Source organism: Scylla paramamosain, chromosome 14, assembly GCF_035594125.1.
Source record: "Scylla paramamosain isolate STU-SP2022 chromosome 14, ASM3559412v1, whole genome shotgun sequence".
NCBI lineage: Eukaryota > Metazoa > Arthropoda > Malacostraca > Decapoda > Portunidae > Scylla > Scylla paramamosain.
The window spans coordinates 4,071,743-4,095,603 of record NC_087164.1 but is presented as its reverse complement, the minus strand read 5'-3'; the positions used below and the strand labels follow the sequence as shown (position 1 = coordinate 4,095,603).

The window sequence follows — 23,861 nt, the reverse complement described above, 5'->3', positions numbered from 1 at the left end:
TGTGTTATTCTCTCCAAATTTTCTATTCCTCAGAGATCCTCATTCAATACAAGAGCTTCATCTGTCCTAGTCTGAAGGAGTAGGGTTCCCATCTATGTAGTGGACACATGCTTCACTCATACTATTGAGTAGAATAAAAAATTATTTTGCCTTATCAACTCCTTTCCCTTAACTGTCTTAACTCTTTTACTGTGAAGTGCAACAATCCGCAGCACTAAAAATCAATGTATGGATCTTTATAAGCATCTTGAAGAAAGAAGGGGATAAAATGGAACAGATTCAGCAGTTTCTAACAAGTGCAATGATTAGAGGTGGATGTAGAACAAGAAAATACAACTCAGAGTGGTTAGTAATTAAGGAAACATATGCCAAATAGAAGTAAAAAGGGTTAAATCTGTCAATGAGCTCCATTATTGCATTTCCTCCTATCTTCTACCATTATTTACATTGTTACAATACTTATGAACAAATTGTATCCCTCCTCCCACCCCCATGCTTTGCTACAGAAGACTTTCTAAATGCAAGACATTCAGTCAGTGTCTTCTCACATCTCTTTCACTGATAAACAATGCAACTCCTCTCTCTTTCTCTCTCTTCCTATGACTTAAACTATTTCTATTTCAACAGAGAAGAAACAAGATATCTCCAGAATTAATTTGGCTTCCGATTTGAAGTTTTTTTTCTAACTTAGTTTGGAAACACTAGCTTGGCAGACTTTTTTTATCTGCTTTTCCCCCTCCCTTGCCTGGCTTCCTTCACATGTAGGGAAGAGAGAGAGAGAGAGAGAGAGAGAGAGAGAGAGAGAGAGAGAGAGAGAGAGAGAGAGAGAGAGAGAGAGAGAGAGAGAGAGAGAGAGAGAGAGAGAGAGAGAGAGAGAGAGAGAGAGAGAGAGAGAGAGAGAGAGAGAGAGAGAGAGAGAGAGAGAGAGAGAGAGAGAGAATCTAGCAACTCTCCCAGAGTACAAATAAGAAATAAGGGAAGCTGCAAGAAGCGACCAGGTTTACACGTGGCAGTATGACTTTGTGTTTAATAGAATGTGGGAGATATAGGCCCATTTTTTTTAAACATGTCTACATTTGCTAATGCACATGTAGTCATTTCTTATTATGTCTCATATTTTAAACCACTTTCTGCAATAGTGTTAGTGTCAACTTGTTAGATACCACAGGTTTCTTAAACGAATGTTAGTGTGTCCTATCCCACCCCAACAAGAAACACCACTGACATTCAAGAATCATATGCAAATGAGAGTTATGTTAAAAATATGATAACATCAAAATTTTTCTGAGCAAATGGAAAATAGTGTTCATCATCATAAGGAAGGGATTAAGGTGTTTATAAATGCGTAGGTTTGGGCACCTTTTTGTGAGTTAAGGGTCCATTTACATTGTGGATCTCTCACCAGACTGAAAAAACTGGCAACTTCTATGACCTCTCCAAGGTTTATGAATTTTCACATGATAATTACATTTAAGTAATTTCTAAGTAATTTCTTAATGCATAAAAACATTAAGTTTTAGTAATTCTTGGTCAGAAATATGTTATATGCTATAATTGGGCTCTATCAAGTTTGGGCCAAAAAAACAGCATGATCTAGATGGATAGTTATTTAATTGCATATAGAATATCATGTTGGGAGTGAAATTTTGTACTTTTGAACTGGATCAGCAAATAAAAACAATATTTATGTGATACAGGTATGGGAGATTGTAAGTATGTGGTGGCCGGTGAGTTAATTATTAGCTGGTACATTCCACCACTTTCAATATGAACCCATTATAGTAATATTCTAGAATCCTTTTCCCACCATTATTACTGATTGTTTTAATTCCATTCTCTCACATACACATTTAAATGTTTTTTTGTGGGGGTTGAGAGAAGGTGGCATTCCTCCCCTCTATATTTACCTTTTACGAATACAGTGTTTCCCCTGCGTATTCGCAGTTCAGTATTTGTGGATTTTTTCCTAACCTAATGGGGAGTTTTCAGAGTTTCCAGATGTCACCACTGACTCGGTCTTTTTTGCCCAAAGAGCCTAGATTATTTTGTCAATTGTTGTAAATTACAGTAACCCTTCATATAATGAACACATATGAGGGAGGCTGGGTCGCTAAAGATGAAAATTTACAATATTGAGAGAGAGAGAGAGAGAGAGAGAGAGAGAGAGAGAGAGAGAGAGAGAGAGAGAGAGAGAGAGAGAGGAGAGAGAGAGAGAGAGAGAGAGAGAGAGAGAGAGAGAGAGAGAGAGAGAGAGAGAGAGAGAGAGAGGATATGAGGGAGGAGGTGAAGGAATAGCGATTGACTGAGTGGCATTGCTTGAACAGGTGTTTGTATTTGAATTGGAAGACAATTTTTTTCACCATCCCTGTTCGAATTGGGAGTTGTTCAAACTGAAAGACGTTTGAACCACGAGGTATGACTGTGTGTGTGTGTGTGTGTGTGTGTGTGTGTGTGTGTGTGTGTGTGTGTGTGTGTGTGTGTGTGTGTGTGTGTGTGTGTGTATATATATATATATATATATATATATATATATATATATATATATATATATATATATATATATATATATATATATATATATATATATACACACTGTATTTCTTGCCATATGAGACACATTCCCCACCCCAAAAAAAAAGAAAAAAAAATCAGTCTAATAACTCAATAGTTAGGTTTGGGTGGGCCTATGGGTTACGGTTGCCAGTACTAGAGTAACACCTAAACACCACTGTTTGACCCCAGAATGAAATATATATGTTTATATATATTATTAGATGATGATTACAAATTAAAATAGTGCTAAAAATAACTAGATAATAATTATGATCTCCAAAAGTGCTAAAACATAAAAGCCGATTGCTGTAACTCTGAAGTACATCACTCGATGGGCCTTATCTTATGTGAATAAAATTTGTGGTAAATTTGTTAAGGTAATGAATAGCTTTATGCTGATATCATAGCCATAATTTGTATGAAGAAAGTGGCATTACCTGGTTATGCTTCGTGCACTACCGCGCAACACAGCTGTGCGTGCAACCTTAATATGTGCAGGGAGTGTTTTGTTTACCATTTCAAGTCGACAGCTGCTCAGGGCAGGAGCACTGTAACTCTTCATCCAATAGTGGAACATCTTGAACACAGAGAAAGGCAGAAAGCAACACAAGGTCATAATTGTTCAGCAACAGTTAAAATCACTTATAAACTGGTGATATTTTCTGCTCTTTTGTGTTAGTTTGAGCTGCAACTTGGACCAAAGCCTGATTGAGGGTGGCCTATGAAGTTCAGGGAAAAGTGTTGTCTTATTTTTTTCCTAAATATCCCTTGCCAAATTATAGGTATGTCTTATACTTATATATGTATTTCCCCCACTTATGTGGCGGGAAATACGGTATATATATATATATATATATATATATATATATATATATATATATATATATATATATATATATATATATATATATATATATACAGTGGAACCTCAGTTTTCGAACTTAACTTGTTCCTGAATGCCATTTAAAATCCAAAATGTTCAAAAACTGAAACTATTTTCATCAAAGGAATCAATATAAAATAGATTAATCTGTTCTCAGACACCTGTCCACCATGTCAGCAGGTAATGACCAACATTCCCACTGCTAAGATGGCTACTTCACATCTCCATCTTAGAATTTTTTTTTTTATCCTGAAAGGATGTACTGACATGTTTAGACCATGCAGATCTTTGTCACCAATCTAATGAAGGAAACCTTACAGAGTGACACAGAGGAACAACTCACTTACCATCAAAATTAAGGTGATTATAATGCTTAAACATCTTGCTGCTAGGAAAATCTACTGTAAAAATGCAGTTGTGCAGTAGTGATGGCATTGTAGGTCATAGGGAGAGCCACAGGAGGCTTGGGGTAACTACTGAGTGCCGAACCTTGTTTGTTTACATCAAGGTTCTTCAACAGAATCACATTTAACTTATTTCAAGGATTGAATTACTGTCATACTCCCTGTGTCTCTTCTCCAAATTTATAAAAAAGAAGGAAATTTTTATAGAAATGTAGCTTTTGCTATGTCTTGTAGTATTTGAAATCAAGTAATTTTGTTCAAAAACAGAATTATAGTACAGCAACTGAAGCAGTTATGTGTTAAAATTCTTGTAAAAAAAATGAGTTGTTTGAAAAGGGAGACATTCAGTAACTTTTTTATGTAGGAAGGACACTGGCCAAGGGCAACAAAAATCCAATAAAAAAAAAAAAAAATGCCCACTGAAATGCCAGTCCCATAAAAGGGTCAAAGCAGTAGTCAAAAAATTGATGAATAAGTGTCTTGAAACCTCCCTCTTGAAGGAATTCAGGTCATAGGAAGGTGGAAATACAGAAGCAGGCAGAGAGCTCCAGAGTTTACCAGAGAAAGGGATGAATGATTGAGAATACTGGTTAACTCTTGCATTAGAGAGGTGGACAGAATATGGGTGAGAGAAAGAAGAAAGTCTTGTGCAGTGAGGCCATGGGAGGAGGGGAGGTATGCAGTTAGCAAGATCAGAAGAGCAGTTAGCATGAAAATAGTGGTAGAAGACAGCTAGAGATGCAACACTGCGGCAGTGAGAGAGAGGCTGAACACAGTCAGTTAGAGGAGAGGAGATGATGAGACGAAAAGCTTTTGATTCCACCCTGTCTAGAAGAGCAGTATGAGTGGAACCCCCCCAGACATGTGAAGCATACTCCATACATGGACGGATAAGGCCCTTGTACAGAGTTAGCAGCTGGGGGGGGGTGAGAAAAACTGGCGGAGACGTCTCAGAACACCTAACTTCATAGAAGCTGTTTTAGCTAGAGATGAGATGTGAAGTTTCCAGTTCAGATTATAAGTAAAGGACAGACCAAGGATGTTCAGTGTAGAAGAGGGAGACAGTTGAGTATCATTGAAGAAGAGGGGATAGTTGTCTGGAAGGTTGTGTCGAGTTGATAGATGGAGGAATTGAGTTTTTGAGGCATAGAACAATACCAAGTTTGCTCTGCCCCAATCAGAAATTTTAGAAAGATCAGAAGTCAAGCTTTCTGTGGCTTCCCTGCGTGAAATGTTTTACCTCCTGAAGGGTTGGATGTCTATGAAAAGACATGGAAAAGTGCAGGGTGGTATCATCAGCGTAGGAGTGGTTCCACTGTGTGTGTGTGTGTGTGTGTGTGTGTGTGTGTGTGTGTGTGTGTGTGTGTATATATATATATATATATATATATATATATATATATATATATATATATATATATATATATATATATATATATATATATATATATATGCAGTGAATGCTCTGTTCAACCAGAACTACAAACACTGACCAGCTGATTGCTTTGGTGGGCATGTGAGACTCTTCACAGCTGCCAATCTGTGTGGAGAGTGCTGTTGTTGTCTGCTTACCCTACCACCACACTGTGTCTCTTTAGTGTTTAAAAAACAGTTTTGCAATTTTTGTAGGATGAGATGCAAAGTGGGGTTTGCTGTCACAATTTGCCAATACAAGTGTTTAAAAATTGGGCCATAGTGTCACACTTGGCTGTATACATGAGTGTTATGAGTGTGTTACGAGGTGTGGTTTCCTTTATGTATGGTATCTTGAGAAGCGTTTGAATGAAACCTGTTTTGAAAAAAAGATCTGCTATGCAGCTGAAAATTACATCTCATTTATGGAGGACTGTCAGCACAAAAAGTTAAAAGATTTTAGATTTATAAACCATGGGTCTATAATCTGTAAAAGCTTGAATAACTTCCCTTGAGCTGCTAAGTCTCATAAAAAAAAAAATGGACATCTGTTCCAGTCAGCACACATTTTTACCAAAAATAATCCTCACTTTGCAACTTATTTTGTGTACTTTCCAGCCTGATATGGAGTGTGGATAAAGTGATCTACTCCTCTGCAAGTTGTGGCATATGCCTCATAATGTAAAGCTCAGAGCAGTTTTTTTTTTTTTATGTATGAAGGCCACTGGCCAAGGGCAACAAAAGTTTGGACAGAGAGAGAGAGAGAGAGAGAGAGAGAGAGAGAGGAGAGAGAGAGAGAGAGAGAGAGAGAGAGAGAGAGAGAGAGAGAGAGAGAGAGAGAGAGAGAGAGAGAGAGAGAGAGAGAGAGAGAGAGAGAGAGAGAGAGAGAGAGACTTAAATGCCAGTTCCCAGACCAATGCCAAATAGAATGATCAAATAGCAGAAGATAAGTGTCTTGAAACCTCCCTCTTGAAAGAGTTCAGGTCACAGGAATGAGGAAATACAGAAACAGGCAGGGAGTTCCAGAGCTTACCAGAGAAATGGATAAATGATTGAGCATACTGGTTAACTCTAGCATTAGAGAAGTAGACAGAATTAGGAGTGAGAGAAAGAAGAAAATCTTGTGCAGTGAGGCCACAAGAAGAAGGGAAGCATGCAGTTAGCAAGATAAGAACAACAGTTAGCATAACAATGGCAGTAGAAGATAGAAAGAGATGCAACATTGCAGTGATGAGAGAAAGCTAAAGACAGTTGTTGATAAGAGGAAAAACTTATGATTCTACCTTGACTAAAAGTGCAGTATGAATAGAACCCCCATACATGTTAAGTATACTCTATACATGGATGGATAAGGCCCCTGCAGAGAATTAATAGATGATGAGAAAAACTGGCAGAAATTACTCAGAACGTGTAACTTCATAGAAGCTGTTTTCGTTGGAGATGACTCAGAATGCCTAAATTCATAGAAGCTGTTTTAGTTGGAGATGAGATGTGAAGTTTCCAGTTTAGATTATAAGTAAAAGGACAGACCAAGGATGTTTACTGTAGAAGAGGGGGACAGTTGAGTGTAACTGAAGAAGAGGGAATACAGTAGGATACACACAGTCATTATAACATAAAAGTGCAATAATGCACTCAAATTTTACTAAAAAATATAATCAGAATAATGAACCAAAACTGGCAAGGCGAACTAGCTACTTGTGCGAGCACTGAAATTTTAACAAAAATTTAATTGGAAAAACTAGCCAAAACTCAAGATTCACTTGCCAGCTATGCAAGTAACTGCTCACCTATATGCCGCCAGTGCCACTTTCCATGAACTAGTGACATAAACATTCAATTTGGTGTGCTTCCACCAGCAGCTGCCAAACAAGCTCATCCACACAATAACTTAAGGTTAGTTTAGGGCACTCTATATATTTGTTGTGTTATCTCAAATGTAGTTATGCAAGTGTACTCATTTTGATGTTTCTTTAAATTGTGCTATTTTTTTTTTGTTATTTTCTGGTTCCCTGGAACCAGTTGATTTTTTTCCATAGGTTCTTCAGTCACCATAATGCACATATGCCACAATGAATGCTACACTGGAACAAATCATATTCTTTATTATAGTTATCTGAAAGGTCGTGCCAAGTTGATAGATGGAGGAATTGAGTTTTGAGGCATTGAAGTTTGATCTGCTGCACTCAGGAATATTAGTGAGATCAGAAGTCAAGCGTTTTGTGCCTTCCCTGCACAAGCTGTTTACATTCTGATGGGTTGGACATTATGAAAACATGTGGAATAGTACAGGGTAATATCATCAGTGACATGGATAGGACAAGAAGTTTGGCTTAGATCATTGATGAATAATAAGAGAATGGGTGATAGATCAGAACCCTGAAACCCTGAAGAACACCACCGTTAATATAGATTTAGAAGCTGGAAGAACAGTGACAGTCTACCACAGCAGTAACAGAATGGTCAAAAAGAAAACTTGAAATGATGCTACAGAGAGAAGGATAGAAGCTATAGGAAGGTAGTTTGGGAATCAAAGCTTTGTGCCAGACTCTATCAAAAGTTTTTGATATGTCTAAGGCAACAGCAAAAGTTTCACCAAAACTCATTAAGGAAAGCCAGATCACCAGTAGAGCAGCCTTGATGTTCAGAACCCATACTGGTCAATCAAACTGAAGCTCGTGAAGTGGTAGATGTTTAAGAATCTTCCTGTTGAGGATAGATTCAAAAACTTTAGATAGGCCAGAAATTAAAGCAACAGGACTGTAGTTTGAGAGATCAGAACAGTCACCCTTTTTAAGAACAGGCTGAATGTAGGCAAACTTCCAACAAGAAGGAAGGGTAGATGTTGATAGACAGAGTTGGAAAAGTTTGACTAGGCAAGGTGCAAGCATGGAGGCACACTTTCAGAGAATAACAGGAGGGACTCCATCAGATCCACAAGCCTTCCAAGGGTTAAGACTAGCAAGGGCATGGAAAACATCACTGTGAAGGATCTTAATGGGTAGCATGAATTAGTCAGAAGTTGGGGGAAAGGGAGAAACAAGCCCTGAATCATCCAAGGTAGAGTTTTCAGCAAAATTTGAGCAAAGAATTCATCTTTAGAAATAGATGAGGTGGCTGTGGTGCCATCAGGTTAAAATAAAGGAGGGAAAGATGGAGAGGCAAAGTTACTGAAGTTGTTTTTGGTTAGGTGCCAGAAGTCACAAATGGAGTTAGATCTTGAAGGATTTTGACACTTTCTATTAATGAATGAGTTTTTGGCTAGTTGGGGAATAGACTTGGCATGATTCCTAGCAGAAATATAAAGTGCACAAGATTCAGGTGATTGAAGGCTTAAGTATCTTTTAGAGGCCACCTTTCTATCATGTATAGCACGAGAACAGGCTGTGTTAAACCAAGGTTTGGAAGATTTAGGCCGAGAGAAAGAGTGAGCAATGTACGCCTCCATGTCAGACATTTTCATCTGTTATGTCCTCACCATACAGAGATGGGTCTCTGACACACAAGCAGTAGTCATTCCAAGGAAAATTAGCATAATACCTCATCAAGTCCCCCCAACTAGCAGAGGCAAAATGCCAGAGGCACCACCACTTTGAGGGATCCTGAGGAGGGTTTGGAGTGATAGGACAAGATACAGATATGAGGTTGTGTTCAGAAAAGATAGGGTGACAGCATAAGCAGAAGTATTAGAGGCTAGAAAAAGATTAAAAAAAAAAAAAATGTTGACGGTATCTCCAAGACAGTCTGGAATAGGGTGTTGTACCAGCTGCTCTTGGTCATGGAGGAGAACTAAGTTAAAGGCTAGTTCAACACCAGGATGGTCAGTGAAGGGAGAGGAAAACCAAAGCTGGTGGTGAACATTGAAGTCTCCAAAAATGGAAATCTGCAAAAGGGAAGGGTCAGAATGTGGTCCACTTGGGAAGTTAAATAGTCAAAGAATTTTTTTATTGTCAGAGGAGTTGGGCAGGAACATATAAATTTAGTTTGAGAGTGACTCTTTGTAGCCGGATAGTGGAAAATTTGGAAGGTTCAAGAGTGTGAGCATGAGAGCAAGTTGTCACTGCACACATAGATGCAATATCCAGTTTTGGATTGAAAATGAGGATAGAGAAAGTAGGAGCGAACAGAAAAGGGGCTACTGTCAGTTGCCTCAGACACCTGTGTTTCAGTGAGGAAAAGTAGATGAGGTTTAGTAGAGGAGAGGTGGTGTTCTACAGATTGAAAATTATATCTAAGGCTGTGAATGTTGCACAAATTAATGGAAAAAAAGTTGAGGGGGGTATCAAGGCACTTAGGGTTGATACCAGAAGAGCAGTCTGACCTGGGGACATTTGTGGTCCCCTCCCCAGATGAGGACTCCATGGCTGGTGTAGGAGTTGCCATACTTAATTTAGAATTTTTAGTGAAGGGTGTGTGCGTAATTAGGTGCCTGTAGTTTTGTGTGAAGGAAGAGAGTTGTCTTTAGAGGGCAGACTGTGACTGCCCCCTTTTGTCGTGAGATACAAAGGGAAATGTTAAATGAGGTCACAGCTGGGTTACTGTTAAGTTCACAGCACCCCCTACAAAAAAAAAAAAAAAAAAAAAAAAAAAAGCCTAAGTATTTTTTTTAATATATAACATAACAAAATTTAGTTCTATATTATATCAATAAATAAGGTCTATACACTAGGGCTGTGCCTAACAGATTTATCTTATGCAAATTTAGCTAATGTGACCAAATAAAAAATTCCAAGTCATATACATAACGCATTTCTTGCAATACACAATGTGGTAGTCATTCAAGGAGCCCGCCACGATTGAGACCATGAGGTTACACCATGCTGGCCCTTGTTCCCTCTCACTCCCACCCTACCACCCATGCCATTCATACCACCCATGCTGCCAACTTGCATGATTTTCTTTATCTTGCAAGCCATGTTAGGAGGACAGTGCCACGTTTAAACCTTCCAGTCAACAACTTTCATTGCAAGAGGTGAGCTATGAGCCTGGAGCAAATGGGAAAAGTGTTAGATCTTCTAATACAGGGAAGGAAGATGTGTGGTCATTGCTTCCCACTTTAAGGTGAACGAGTCAATGAACAAAACAATCAGAGGCAAAAAACAGAAGGTGCAGGACAGCCTGAAGGTGGCCAGTGAAGCAAGGGGTGAGGAGGACAGGCAGGCTGCCATGCATTATGCCTCAAACAAGGTGAAGAGGCAGGTGGCAGAGGCTGTTAGTATTGCCCAGAGAATTCCTGTCTTTGACTGTGTCACTGCTTAGGAAATCATGTAGTTAGTAACAGCTCAACAGCAAGTGTCTGTGGAGGAATTGATGGAGGAAGCAGAAGAGCAGGAAGAAGGAGGAAAATGGAGAGACAGAGCACGGGGAGCACCCAAAATAGCTGACTGCCACAAATGTAAGGGAGTTGATGGAGTTGTGTGAGCTCTTAAAAGATAAAGTTATGGAGCTGGACCCTGAGATTGCCAGGGCGCATGCAGCTCAGGAATACATCAATATGGTGTTCAATCCTTATAGTGAATTCTACAAGAATGACTTAAATAAGAGGCAGCAGGTACTCATTGCTGCTTACTTTAAGGCACCCGCAGCAGTCCCCCACCCCTCAATGAAGAGAAAGAACTTGAACAAATCTTGGCTGCTCAAGAAGATGAAGATGAAGTCTCCAAATTTGATTTTGAAGAGTTTGGGAGTGAAGGTGAAGACTGAAGACTCAGAATAGTGTTTTTTTTTTTTTTTTTTGCGTGTTTCTTTTCTCATATTCTTGTAAAAAGTGTTATGTGTTATGGCTAAAGTTTTTTTTTTTTTTCAATACAAAGTGTTGAGCCAGCTCATCAGTGTTCCTGTGAATAGTGATCTGGTGTAGAAGAGCAGTCCTGGTGAGCCATAAACATTATTTAATGTGCCGTATAACAACCACTAGGCAGTAATTTATTGCATGCACAAAGTTACATTCATAAAGACAGTCAGTACTTATGTTGTGAGTACCTGGGGATAGGTTTAGGTGGAAAAATAATTGAAGTATGGGAAACTCTGGAACCAGTTAAAATTTTCTCCATAGGATCCCTTTATTTTTTTGGTTTACCTAATGTGGCATGTTTGCAGTATACATTAACTGCATTAGGCACAGTCCTACTGTATATGTACATACACATAAAAAAATGTAAAAGTAGTCAAGCCTGACCCATTCATTTTCTGTACAAGACAAGTTAACACAGGCTTTGTCCAATTGGACCAACCTGTATCAGCATGACCTAAACAAGTGTCTTCTTCATTAATGGAAAGTGTAAAAATTTTTCAAGATCTAACTCTCCTCATGACTTCTGGCACCTAGCCAAAAACATCTCCAATAGCTTTGCTTCTTCATCTTCCCTTTCTTTATTTAAAACCTGATGGCACCACTGCCATCTCATCTATTTCTAAAGCTGAACCTTCACTCAAACCTTTGGTAAAAACTTTACCTTGGACGATTCATGGTTTGTTCCTCCCTCTCCTCCACCCTCTGACTACTACATGCTACCCACTAAAATCCTTTGCAGTAATGTTTTCCATGCTCTCTTTGGCCTAAACCCTCGGAAGGTTTATGTCCCTGTGATTGTTCTCTGAAACTGTTCCTCTGTGCTTGCACCTTGCCTAGTCAAGTTCTTTAAAGTCTGTCTATCAACATCTACCTTTTCTTTTTGCTGAAAGTTTGCCTACATTTAGCCTGTTCCTAAAAAGGGTGACCATTCTAATCCCTCAAGCTACCATCCTATTGCTTTAATTTCCTGCCTCTCTTAAGTTTTGAATCTATCCTCAACAGGAAGATTCTTAAACATCTATCACTTCACAATTTTCTGTCTGATCGCCACTATGGGTTCTGTCAAGGCCGCTCTTCTGGTGATCTTTTAGCTTTCCTTACTGAGTCTTGGTTGTCCTCTTTTAGGAATTTTGGTGAAATTTTTGTTGTTGCCTTAGACATATCAAAAGCTTTTAACAGTTTGGCACAAAGCTTTGATTTCCAAACTACTCTCCTATGGTTTCTATCCTTCTCTCTATAACTTCATCTCATTTCCTTTCTGATCATTCTATTGCTGCTGTGGTAGATGGTCACTGTTCTTCTCCTAAATCTATTAACAGTGGCGTTCCTCAGGGTTCTGTCCTGTCACCCATTCGCTTCCTATTGTTCATCAGTGATCTTCCAAACCAAACTTCTTGTCCTATCCACTCCTACGCTGCTGATACCACCCTGCACTTTTCCACATCTTTTCCCAGACATCCAACCCTTCAGAAAGGAAACAAATCATGCAGGCAAGCCACAGAATGCCTGGCTTCTGATCTCTCTAAAATTTCCAATTGGAGCAGAGCAAATTTAGTATTGTTCAATGCCTCAAAACTCAATTCCTCCATCTGTCAACTCGACACAACCTTCCAGACAACTATCTCTTCTTCAGTGACTCTCAACTATCCCCCCTCTTCTACACTGAACATCCTCGGTCTGTTCTTTACTTATAATCTAAACTGGAAACTTCACATCTCATCTCTAGCTAAAATGGCTTCAATGAAGTTAAGTGTTCTGAGTCGTCTCTACCATTTTTTTTCATCCCCAGCTGCTAACTCTTTATAGGGATCTTATCTGTCCATGTATAGAGTATGCTTCACATGTATTGGAGGGAAAGAAGAGTTCCACTCATACTGCTATTTTAGAAAGGAATTAAAAGCTTTATTGTCTTATCAACTCCTCTCCTCTAACTGACTGTCTTCAGCCTCTCATTCATTGCCACAATGTTGCATTTTTTTTGTGATCTTCTACAGCTATTTTCATGTCAACTGCTCTTCTGATCTTGCTAACTGCATGCCTCTGTCCTCCCACGGCCTCGCTGCACAAGACTTCTTCCTCTCATCCTTATTGTCCACCTCTCTAATGCAAGAGTTAACCAGTATTCTCAATCATTCATCCCTTTCTCTGGTAAACTCTGGAACTTCCTGCTTACTTTCATATTTCAATCTTCCTATGACTTGAACTTTTTCAAGAGCAAGGTTTCAAGACACTTATTCTGTAATTTCTGACAACTGCTTTTAACTATGTTTGGGGACTAGCACCTCAGTGGACCTTTTTTTTTTTTTTCCTTGACCAATCCCCCTCCTACATGAAAAAAAAAAAACACTTCAAACCTTTCGTGTCTCTCTAGATCTAGATTATTTTTAATTGATTATTTAAACTGATTTACATATAAATATAATGAATAAACAAAGAAATAAATAAAATCTCCCTATAAAAAAATAAAACCACCTAAAAAAATTAAATAAACCCCCCCCCCAATTTTTTTTCTTTATAAACCCAGCCTTTTACAACCCTGTCACAGCATCCTGTGATCAAGGGCTTCAGATCTTACTGAGAGTAATTATTGTTTTGATTAGTGTGTATTGCCTCCTCTAAATATGATGATACATCCATCACACCCATTAAGCAATGATCATCTACATGCATACTCAACCACAGCCTGTGGATGAGTTATTAGACACAAAGGAATTCAAATTACTTTACTAAAGACAGCTGAAAAAATTTTCTGAGAACAGGGATAAGCTGTCCAGAGCATCATATCTCCAACTTCTTCAACTTGCATTATATAAAAGCCCTTGGACCAAGACCCTAGTGCTTTAGCATTCACTTTTGATGATATGCAATGCACAACTATCTTGTTAAGTTTGTATTATCTTGCAACAATAAGAAGTGGTTTAGACCCAACTCCAGGTTGTCATCAAAGAATAGTAGTGTAGATAAGTCACTAGGATAATGTGGAAGACACTATTTACATTAGTTTCATTTTTATATTGAATAAAGTTAAAATGATTTTTATAATATGGTTGGAGTAACCAATATAATTAAAAGAGCCAATCCCTAGAGAAGAGAAGTTTGTTTACAAATGCAGAGAGAAAATTGTGATGTTTAAACAAAATGCATAAAGTCTTACCATCAGTTTTCATCCTCTTCATTTCTGGAACATATACATCTTCTCTTGATCTCTTGCAACCAGCAACAGGAATATAATTTTTGGACACTCCATCATTCAAAGTGATGTCTTGTTCCACTGGAGGAAGAGTCTTATGTACAAAGCTTGTCTGGTTAACAGGACTTGCACTAACAAAATTCATCTTGGGACTGTGGCCATTGCCAACTTCACAGGAGTCATTATGTCTGCTGTCATTTGTATATGTAGGCATGGCTTTAGGAATATTTCCATTACAAAATCCATTCTGAGGGGATTTCATGTAATTGTTCAAAACAGGTTCTATGGCATTGTCTTTTTCATTCTGAGTTTCAACTGGATTTGCATCTGTTTCCATTTCACAGTCTTCAGATTCTTGATTATGAGGCTTGGAAGCAATATTTCCATGGCCATTCATACTCTCATTTGTAGGACTATTTGTTGGCTGAAAGCCATAATAACCATTGGAAGAAGTAAAGGTAGAATTGCTACCATTGACAGAACCATTTCCACTCATGTGATTAGTTGAAGATAAGAAGCCACTATTGGGGGTGTCTGCCTTTTGAGTTCCATTGAGCGGTCCCATTTCAATGCTGTGTGGGAAGACTCCTCCATTAAGGCCATGGCTTGGCACACTACGACTGATGAAACCATTGTGCTCAGCACTGCCTGCAAAAGAAAATTCCTTTAAATAACCTGATTTTCTTCACCCTTACTAGGTTAGTGATTTTATAGTATTACTTTATTTTCTTCATTTACATCTATCGTAACTGAAGATTTTCATGTTCTACGAGTGTTTTGCATACAAGTGTAATGTGAAAGGGCAAAGTTAAGGATCAGAGAATGGCAAGACATTAACTGAGAAGGAAGCTGTCATAAGAGATGAACAGAGGTTTTTGAGGTACAAGTAAATGTGTTTGAAGGATTTATTGAGTCACAGATTACAAAACAGGAAGCACAAGAAGTTGTGAAGGGTATGAAAACTGGGGAGAAAACCATATTTAAATGGATGTACTGCTGCATGTTTGAAGAGTGGCTGTATGATGCTGAAAGGTTGGTATGATTGCTGAATGCATGCTTTATGAGGTGTAAGGTGTTGACTGACTCAGCAAGTGCATGCATGGTCCCCTTTTTTTTTCCATATATAAGGATAGGGTGATGATAAGTATGAATGTGATAATTTTATAGATTACAAGTCTTCATGTTAGGTAAGATATTAAAAATGACTCTAGAAGATGGCGTGGTTCGTGAAGTTCAGTGCAATTTTTAACCTGTACAGCCCCACTGTCAGCTATAGCCAACACCACATTTGTCCACCAAGGGCCCACTTATGGCTATATTTGACACCAACTTTTCCCTTTAATTACGTGGCTTGTATGGTAGCTGTGGAAGTTTCCACACATCATGCATATTATCCAAGCAGTTTTGGTTTATGTTGTGATTTGTATATCAACTGTAGAGTTAAATTATAGGTAATTAAGGTTAATATAGTACAAACTGAGCATTAGTTACTATTTTAAATAAATTGGGAATTAGAGATGTGCGGATTCTGGGTAGCTTTTGTTCTGACAAGGCAGTTTGGAATCCAAGCTCGCTGTTTGACTCCTGTTGTCAGGAACAGTCATCAACCAGCCACCTTTTAAGTCATATCTCCACAACATTACAGTCCACACTGGCAATATATTCACTAAGTTGCTAAGAACCTAGAAGCCCAGAAACCTGTACATCAACAAACAGGCTGTCTTTGCTACAAAAACAGCCACTGACTTGGAACACCTAATGACAACAACTTGCCAATGACCCCAGATGGACCAAACCACAGCTAAGTTATGTCATTTATAATTACTGTATTTGATGGCTTATAAGATGCATGGGCTTATAGATGCACCTCACTTTCTGCAGGCATTGAAAAAAATAAATTAATTAAATTAAAAATTAAAAATTAAAATAAGCAGGTTTAAGCTCTGAATATGTATATGTAGTGACATTTAAAGCCCTCTCATATGTATTCAGATCCTAATTAGATTGCAATATTTTACATTTAAAAACTTTAATATTTGCTTGGAACTACCAACAGTGGTCCTTAGACCAATCCTGCTGTGAGCTATAAACAAGTATGGTGTTGGCAGAGACACTGTCCAGAACCAGAGCCCAGAGGGGTAATAAAGTTTGTACATCATATTTTTTTATGATTGTTCTACACATAATTCTAGTTGTAATATTTCAATACATTTTCAAAGCATAAAGATGTGTGAAAATAGATTTACCTTCTCTAGAATGTATTTTTATTTGAAATATTCTGTACATTTCTAAAACAAAAGAAAGTGTGAAAATAAATTTGTTCTATTCATCATGAAATTTAGCATGATTGTAGTTTTTTTTATTCAAATTCAAATCTGTGAAAATATATTTGTCCTCTTCATGTCATACTTCAAGGAATAATGGCATCATACTAAGGAACACAGTGTGAATCTTGCATGTATCGCCAGGTTTGGTATGTAACTGACCATAAGTCTGTTTCAGTACATGCGATGTAAGCATCATCACTTAATTTCTTCCTGACTGGTGTTATTTTAAGTGAATTACCAATAAGTATGACCTGTTATACATTGTTATCTTGCCAAAAAAGAATTGTTTTTGTGGTGTAGAAGTGATCATCACTTTGTTTACATGTGTGAAGATATTTGGGGTTTGATTTAAGGGCCACTGATGGTGCCCCATGGTCTCCAATGTCACTTGACAGGCACTCCAGGATGGGACATTGCCATCTAGCCACTAGCCACTGCCCCAAAGCTGAATCTTAGCCTTATAAGATGCAGGCTCATTTTCCAAGACTTTTTTTGGGAAAAAAGGTGCATATTATGAGCCATCAAATATGATATATTTAGCAATGCTTTCCATGTGTGTGTGTGTGTTAGCTGGAAAATCATAGGGTGTGAAGATAGGAAAAGTTCCCACAGTAGCTAAAGGTTTTAAAATTGGACATGTAGCTCTCTCTCTCTCTCTCTCTCTCTCTCTCTCTCTCTCTCTCTCTCTCTCTCTGAGAGAGAGAGAGAGAGAGAGAGAGAGAGAGAGAGAGAGAGAGAGAGAGAGAGAGAGAGAGAGAGAGAGAGAGAGAGAGAGAGAGAGAGAGAGAGAGAGAGAGAGAGAGAGAGAGAGAGAGAGAGAGAGAGAGAGAGAGAGCGTCGTTTGACTTGTGCCACACCCAGCCACAGCTATAGTGAACTTGGCACACAAGGCGGCAGGAAGGCAAAAGTTACATATGCATATATTCCTCACTTCGCCATGGGCAAACCATTCGCTCTATGAACTTCAGATATATTGCATGTTCAAGAGGAAGGATAGACGAATTTAATGCTGTAAAGTTCTATCTGATGGGTGCATGTAGAGCTCCACAATTAGCAGGTATGAAATAACAATTCGAGGTAAAGATGAGAATCAGCAACTCACCCAATCTAACCACTTATCGCAGTGAAAAAATCTTTGTCAAGTAGTCAATGATCAAGAAAGTTTATGCCATGCCTGACTGCTGCTGCTCCAGTCTGAATAGGCTACTCGACTCTCATCCTGAGTTCAGTGAGTCTGGGTCATTTGGGGATGGGAATGAGTCAATTCAGAATGAACTGCCTGAGACTGAAACACCCATCATGCCCTGTGGTGATGAAGGTAGCCACACATGGTGATACCAGTGGCCTGGTTGAATTACTCTTGTTATACAGTGCTACATAAGGTATAAATTTACACACAGAAATAGTATATATTTAGTTATTCCTATAAATCTTGCACGGTTGTGCATATACATAGTCAAAGAGACAATCATACTGCTTACAAATAAAACCAAAGCAAGAATAATAGTGTCAAAGTGCACACAAGATAAAGGAGGCTGGTGGCTTGGCATAAGAAAGCACTGTAGTGAGCTCCATAACCATTCCCCATAGAGACAAAATTAAGCCAAGTTGAGTATTATTGTATTTTTCCTGTTAGTTTTAGGTATTTCAGACTAATTTCTGCAATAAAAAATAAATAAGAATAAATAAATTAATAATAATAATAATAATAATTAATGAGGAAAAAACTAGTGGTTGAGACTGGGGGGAGAGAGAGAGAGAGAGAGAGAGAGAGAGAGAGAGAGAGAGAGAGAGAGAGAGAGAGAGAGAGAGAGAGAGAGAGAGAGAGAGAGAGAGAGAGAGAGAGAGAGAGAGAGAGAGAGAGAGAGAGAGAGAGAGAGAGAGAGAGAGAGAGAGAGAGAGAGAGAGAGAGAGAGAGAGAGAGAGAGAGAGAATAGCACAAGGCTGTACATGTTAAGGGTATTAGTGGTTTTCTGGGCCAAGGTCCATATACAAAAACTTTCTAGCAGACTAAAAGTACTTTAAGTGATTTTTACTTTCAGTGCTAAAAATTCCTTAAAAGTAATACACAATCATTTTGGGCCTAAAAGTCTTAAGTGTCTAGTGATTGTGCCTTTAAGCAGCAAGATAGCAGTATAACAGGAACCCCTAATGAAGGTGTCAAACTTTACTGCAAAGAGACTTTCCGCAAGAGTATAGTGATGCTCGGCTAATTAAGAGGTTTCAGCCTGCTGTTGATGGCACCCTACACATGATAGACCTTGAGCATGCATGTTTATAAAGGTGTTGTGCATATACAATGGCAACAGAATAATACTGTAACTTGTCATTCCATTACCAGTACAGCACTTTGAGATTAAAAGCCTCTTCTTCTTCTTTTTTTTTTTTTTTTTTTTTTTTTTGGTAGATAGAGGTCGGTGCCCTTCCTCTAGGTGGTTGGTCTACATACAAAGTATACCATATATTGCTAATTTCCTGGCCAGAAATAAAAAAAAAGAAATCAGTCCATCTGGAATAAGGCTGACTGATTCAATGTCCTCACCCTTAAGAGAAACCTAAAATCACACCATTGCATTATAATGCCTAGACAGAGTGGTGTAGTAGGTGAAGCTTCTGACCCCACCAAACAAAGCCCAATCAGCTATTGGCTTGTCAGTGTTCTGTTCCACACACTGTTCCACAACAGCATGCCACCATGGTATATACAGTTGGAGCTCTACATTAAGGCCCAACATCATTTGCTGCACAAAAACAGCTCCATCTCCTCTCCAGCATTTGACCTGATCAAGTGACAGGACCAGATGTAGATGAATCTCAAGCTAAGGTTCCTGAGACTCATGTAAGAAATGCTCACTATTTATCCTTAATGTGTGTAACCACTCTTCCTTATTGCACTGACAATCCATATTACATCCATTACATTTATTTATACACATACCATTCATGATCTTCCCTTTAAGTATGTACCTCTAACATCAGATAGAGTTATCTTTCTCCATTCTATATATTCAAACCATTGTAACACTATCTGTTCTACTCATTCAGCTCTCAGCGTCAATCCATACATGTCATTCCACATAAGTTCCTCAAGTATCTCACCTCCATTATGTTCATTATACTCTTTTCTAACACTAATATTCCACGTTTCAATTCAAAACAACAATTACTATCTAATAAAACCACTTCTTCACATTCTCCATGCAACCTGTATTAATCATAACAAGCTTTTTTCTTCCTATTATGTTCCATGCCTATACTCTTATTTTCTCCTTATACACACCAATCCTGACACCTCTATCATTCAGCATTCCCAAGGCTCATATTTTTACCTGATATTCTTGCTTTATCTCTTACATCATTCACATCTTTTACATCATACACAAACATTAAACAACCAACACATGATCTATTTAAAAAAAAAATTCTATTAAAAAACAAACACTTAGTCAATTGTATTTTTTTTTTTTTTTTTTTTTTGAATACAAAAATGGCCAAAAGATATAATTTTTTTTTGCTGCATGCTTTTTATACATCTCACAGAAAACAGCTGCTTCATGCATTCCCTTCCCTTTCTAAACACCATACTGCTGATCACTACACAACCTCAAAATGCCTTGATGAACACTACCATGCACCTTACCTACAATAACATTCAAGATACTTATAACCCTTGCCCTTATACAAATGGATGACACATGCATTCACCTATTCAAGTGGCACCATACTGTTCATAAAAACATAACTGTAGCAGGAGGAGGCAGTAGGCACCTGCCGAAATGATAATTACTCCCAGTGAGGTCTAAAGCACTGGATCAGGGGGTGCTGTGAACTTATCATTAAACCCAGCTGTGACCTCACTGAATGTTTCCCTTTGTGTCTCACAACACAAGGGAGCAGTCACAGCCTGCCCTCTAAAGACAACTCTCTTCCTCCACACAAAACTACAAGCACCTAATAACACACACATCCTTCACTCAAAGTTTCAAAATTATCCTGGCGACTCCTACACCAGCCTCGGAGTCCCCATCTGCGGAGGGGACCACAAATGTCCCCAGGTCGGACTGCCCTTCTGACGATGACCCTAAGTGTCTTGACACCCCAACTCAACTTTTTCTTCATTAACTTCTGCAACATTCATGGTCTAAGATCTAATTTTCAACCTGTAGAACACCACCTCTTCTAAACTCATCTTCTTTTCTACACTGAAACTCAGGTGTCTGAGGCAACTGACAGTAGCCCCTTTTCTGTTACCTCCTATTTTCTCTATCTTCATTTTCGATCCAAAGCTGAATGTTGTGTTTATGTGTGCAACACTTAACCTGCTCTCGTGCCCACGCTCTTGAATCTTCCGAGTTTTCCACCATCTGGCTACGACTACAGAGTCACTCTCAAACTAAATTTATCTGTGCTGTATACCTCTCACCTAACTCCTCAGACTATAAGAAATTCTTTGACTACTTAACTTCCAAAGTGGAGCCCATTCTGAATTTCTTCCCTTTTGCAGAGATCTCCATTCTTGGAGACTTCAGTGTTCACCACCAGCTTTGGCTTTTCCTCTCCCTTCACTGACCATCCTGGTGAACTAGCCTTCAACTTTGCTATCCTCCACGACCTAGAGAAATTGGTGCAACACCCTACTCATATTCCTGAGCGTCTTGGATATATACCCAACATTCTTGACCTTTTCCTGACCTCTAATCCTTCTGCTTATGCTATCACCCTCTCTTCTCCATTGGGCTCCTCCGATTGCAATCTCATATCTGTATCTTGTCCTATCGCTCCAATCCCTCCTCAGGATCCCCCTAAGCAAAGGTGCCTCTGGCGTTTTGTCTCTGCTAGTTGGGGAGACATGAGGAGGTATTTTGCTGACTTTCCTTGGAATGACTACAGCTTCCATGTCAGAGACCCGTCTTTGTGTGCTGAGCGCATAACAGAGGTGAGTGTCTGGCATGGAGGTGTACATTCCTTACTCTTTTTCTCAACCTAAACCTTCCAAACCTTGATTTAATACAGCTTGTTCTCATGCTATCCATGAAAGAGAGGTGGTCCACACAAGGTACTTAAGCCTTCCATCATCATAATCTCATGCACTTTATATTTCGGCCCGAAACAATACCAAGTCTGTTCTTCAACTAGCCAAAAACTCCTTCATTAACAGAAAAGTGCCAAAATCTTTCAAGATCTAACCCCCTCATAACTTCTGGCATCTAGCCAAAAATATCTCCAATAACTTTGCTTCTTTCTCTCCTTTATTTCAACCAGATGGCACCACTGTCTCTAAAGCTGAACTCTTCACTTAAACCTTTGCTAAAAAATTCTACCTAGGATGATTCAGGGCTTGTTCTTCCCACTCCTCCACCCTCTGACTACTTCATACCACTTATTAAAATTCCATGCCCTCACTAGCCTAAACCCTCGGAAGGCTTATGGACCTGATGGGGTCCCTCCTATTTTTCTCCGAAACTGTGCCTCCATGCTTGCACCTTGTCTGTCAACATCTACCTTTCCTTCTTGCTGGAAGTTTGCCTACATTAAGCCTGTTCCTAAAAAGGGTGACCATTCTAATCCCTCAAAATATCGTCCTATTGCTTTAATTTCCTACCTGAAGTTTTGAATCTATCCTCAACAGGAAGATTCTTAAACATCTATCACTTCGCAACCTTATATCTGATTGTCAGTATGGGTTCTGTCAAGGCTGCTCAACTGGTGATCTTCTGGCTTTCCTTACTGAGTCTTGGTTATACTCTTTTAGAGATTTTGGTGAAACTTTAGCTGTTGCCTTGGACATATCAAAAGCTTTTGATAAAATCTGGCACAAAGCTTTGATTTCCAAACTACCCTCCTATGGCTTCTATCCTTCTCTCTGTAACTTCATCTCAAGTTTCCTTTCTTACCATTCTATTGCTGCTGTGGTAGATGGTCACTGTTCTCCTAAATCTATTAACAGTGGTGTTTCTCAGGGTTCTGTCCTGTCACCCACTCTTTTCTTATTATTCATCAATGACCTTCTAAACCAAACTTCTTGTCATATTCACTCCTATGCTGATGATACCACCCTGCACTTTTCCATGTCTTTTCATAGACATCCAACCCTTCAGGAGGTAAACATTTCATGCAGGGAAGCCACAGAATGCCTGACTTCTGATCTTTCTAAAATTTCTTATTGGGGCAGAGGAAACTTGGTATTGTTCAATGCCTCAAAAACTCAATTCCTCCATCTATCAACTCAACACAACCTTCCAGACAAATATCCCCTCTTCAATGACACTCAACTGTCCCCCTCTTCTACACTGAACATCCTTGGTTTGTCCTTTACTTATAATCTGAACTGGAATCTTCACATCTCATCTCTAGCTAAAACAGCTTCTATGAAGTTAGGCATTCTGAGATGTCTCCACCAGTTTTTCTCACCCCCCCAGCTGCTAACTCTGTACAAGGGCCTTATATATCCATGCATGGAGTATGCTTCACATGTCTGGGGGAGTTCCACTCATACTGCTCTTCTAGACAGGGTGGAATCAAAAGCTTTTCATCTCATCAACTCCTCTCCTCTAACTGACTGTCTTCAGCCTCTCTCTCATCACTGCAATGTTGCATCTCTAGCTATGTTCTACCGTTATTTTCATGCTAACTGCTCTTCTGATTTTGCTAACTGCATGCCTCCCCACCTGCGGCCTCGCTGCACAAAACTTTCTTCTTCTTTCTCTCACCCATATTCTGTCCACTTCTCTAATGCAAGAGTTAGCCAGTATTCTCATTCATCCCTTTCTCTGGTAAACTCTGGAACTCCCTGCCAGCTTCTGTATTTCCACCTTCTTAAGACTTGAATTCCTTCAAGAGGGAGGTTTTAAGACACTTATCCTTCAATTTTTTATCCTTTTCTGGGACTGGCATCTCGGTTTTTTTTTTCTTACTGGATTTTTGTTGCCCTTGGCCAGTGTCCCTCCTACACACACACACACACACACACACACACACACACACACACACACACACACACACACACACACACACACACACACATATATATATATATATATATATATATATATATATATATATATAATCTTGCTAATTACTCAACAATAGTACCTCCCCTCACTTCAAACATTTTATCCCGCATACATCCAAACCTGCAGAGTTCCCTGTTGTCATTTCTGTCATTACATTTCCTCCTTTCTGATTGAATGCTCATTCATTTCTACATTTAGTGAATGCCTACCTTGCATCGCAGTGGCACACACTGCTCAGGGAGCAGGTTTTGCTTAAAGCCTCTCAGCAAGCATAAAAAAAATGG

General features: G+C 38.9%; 1 protein-coding gene across 16 annotated transcripts in view; it reads right to left on the bottom strand.

Annotated features, from left to right (window-relative positions):
* Positions 1 to 23,861, bottom strand: part of LOC135106765 (serine/threonine-protein phosphatase 6 regulatory ankyrin repeat subunit B-like) — a 136,384-nt gene that overhangs the window by 65,562 nt on the left and 46,961 nt on the right. For 15 of the 16 annotated variants that reach the window (XR_010271458.1, XR_010271457.1, XM_064016052.1 and 12 more), the window contains one exon: positions 14,202 to 14,885. Coding sequence is in view for 14 of the 16 variants with exons in the window: in XM_064016052.1 (XP_063872122.1) it covers positions 14,202 to 14,885 (684 nt within the window). In the remaining 2 variants the exon portion in view is untranslated. Of the gene's footprint in view, positions 1 to 2,714; positions 3,131 to 14,201; positions 14,886 to 23,861 lie in introns of those variants that run through there. The other variant, XM_064016049.1, reaches the window with a different exon arrangement.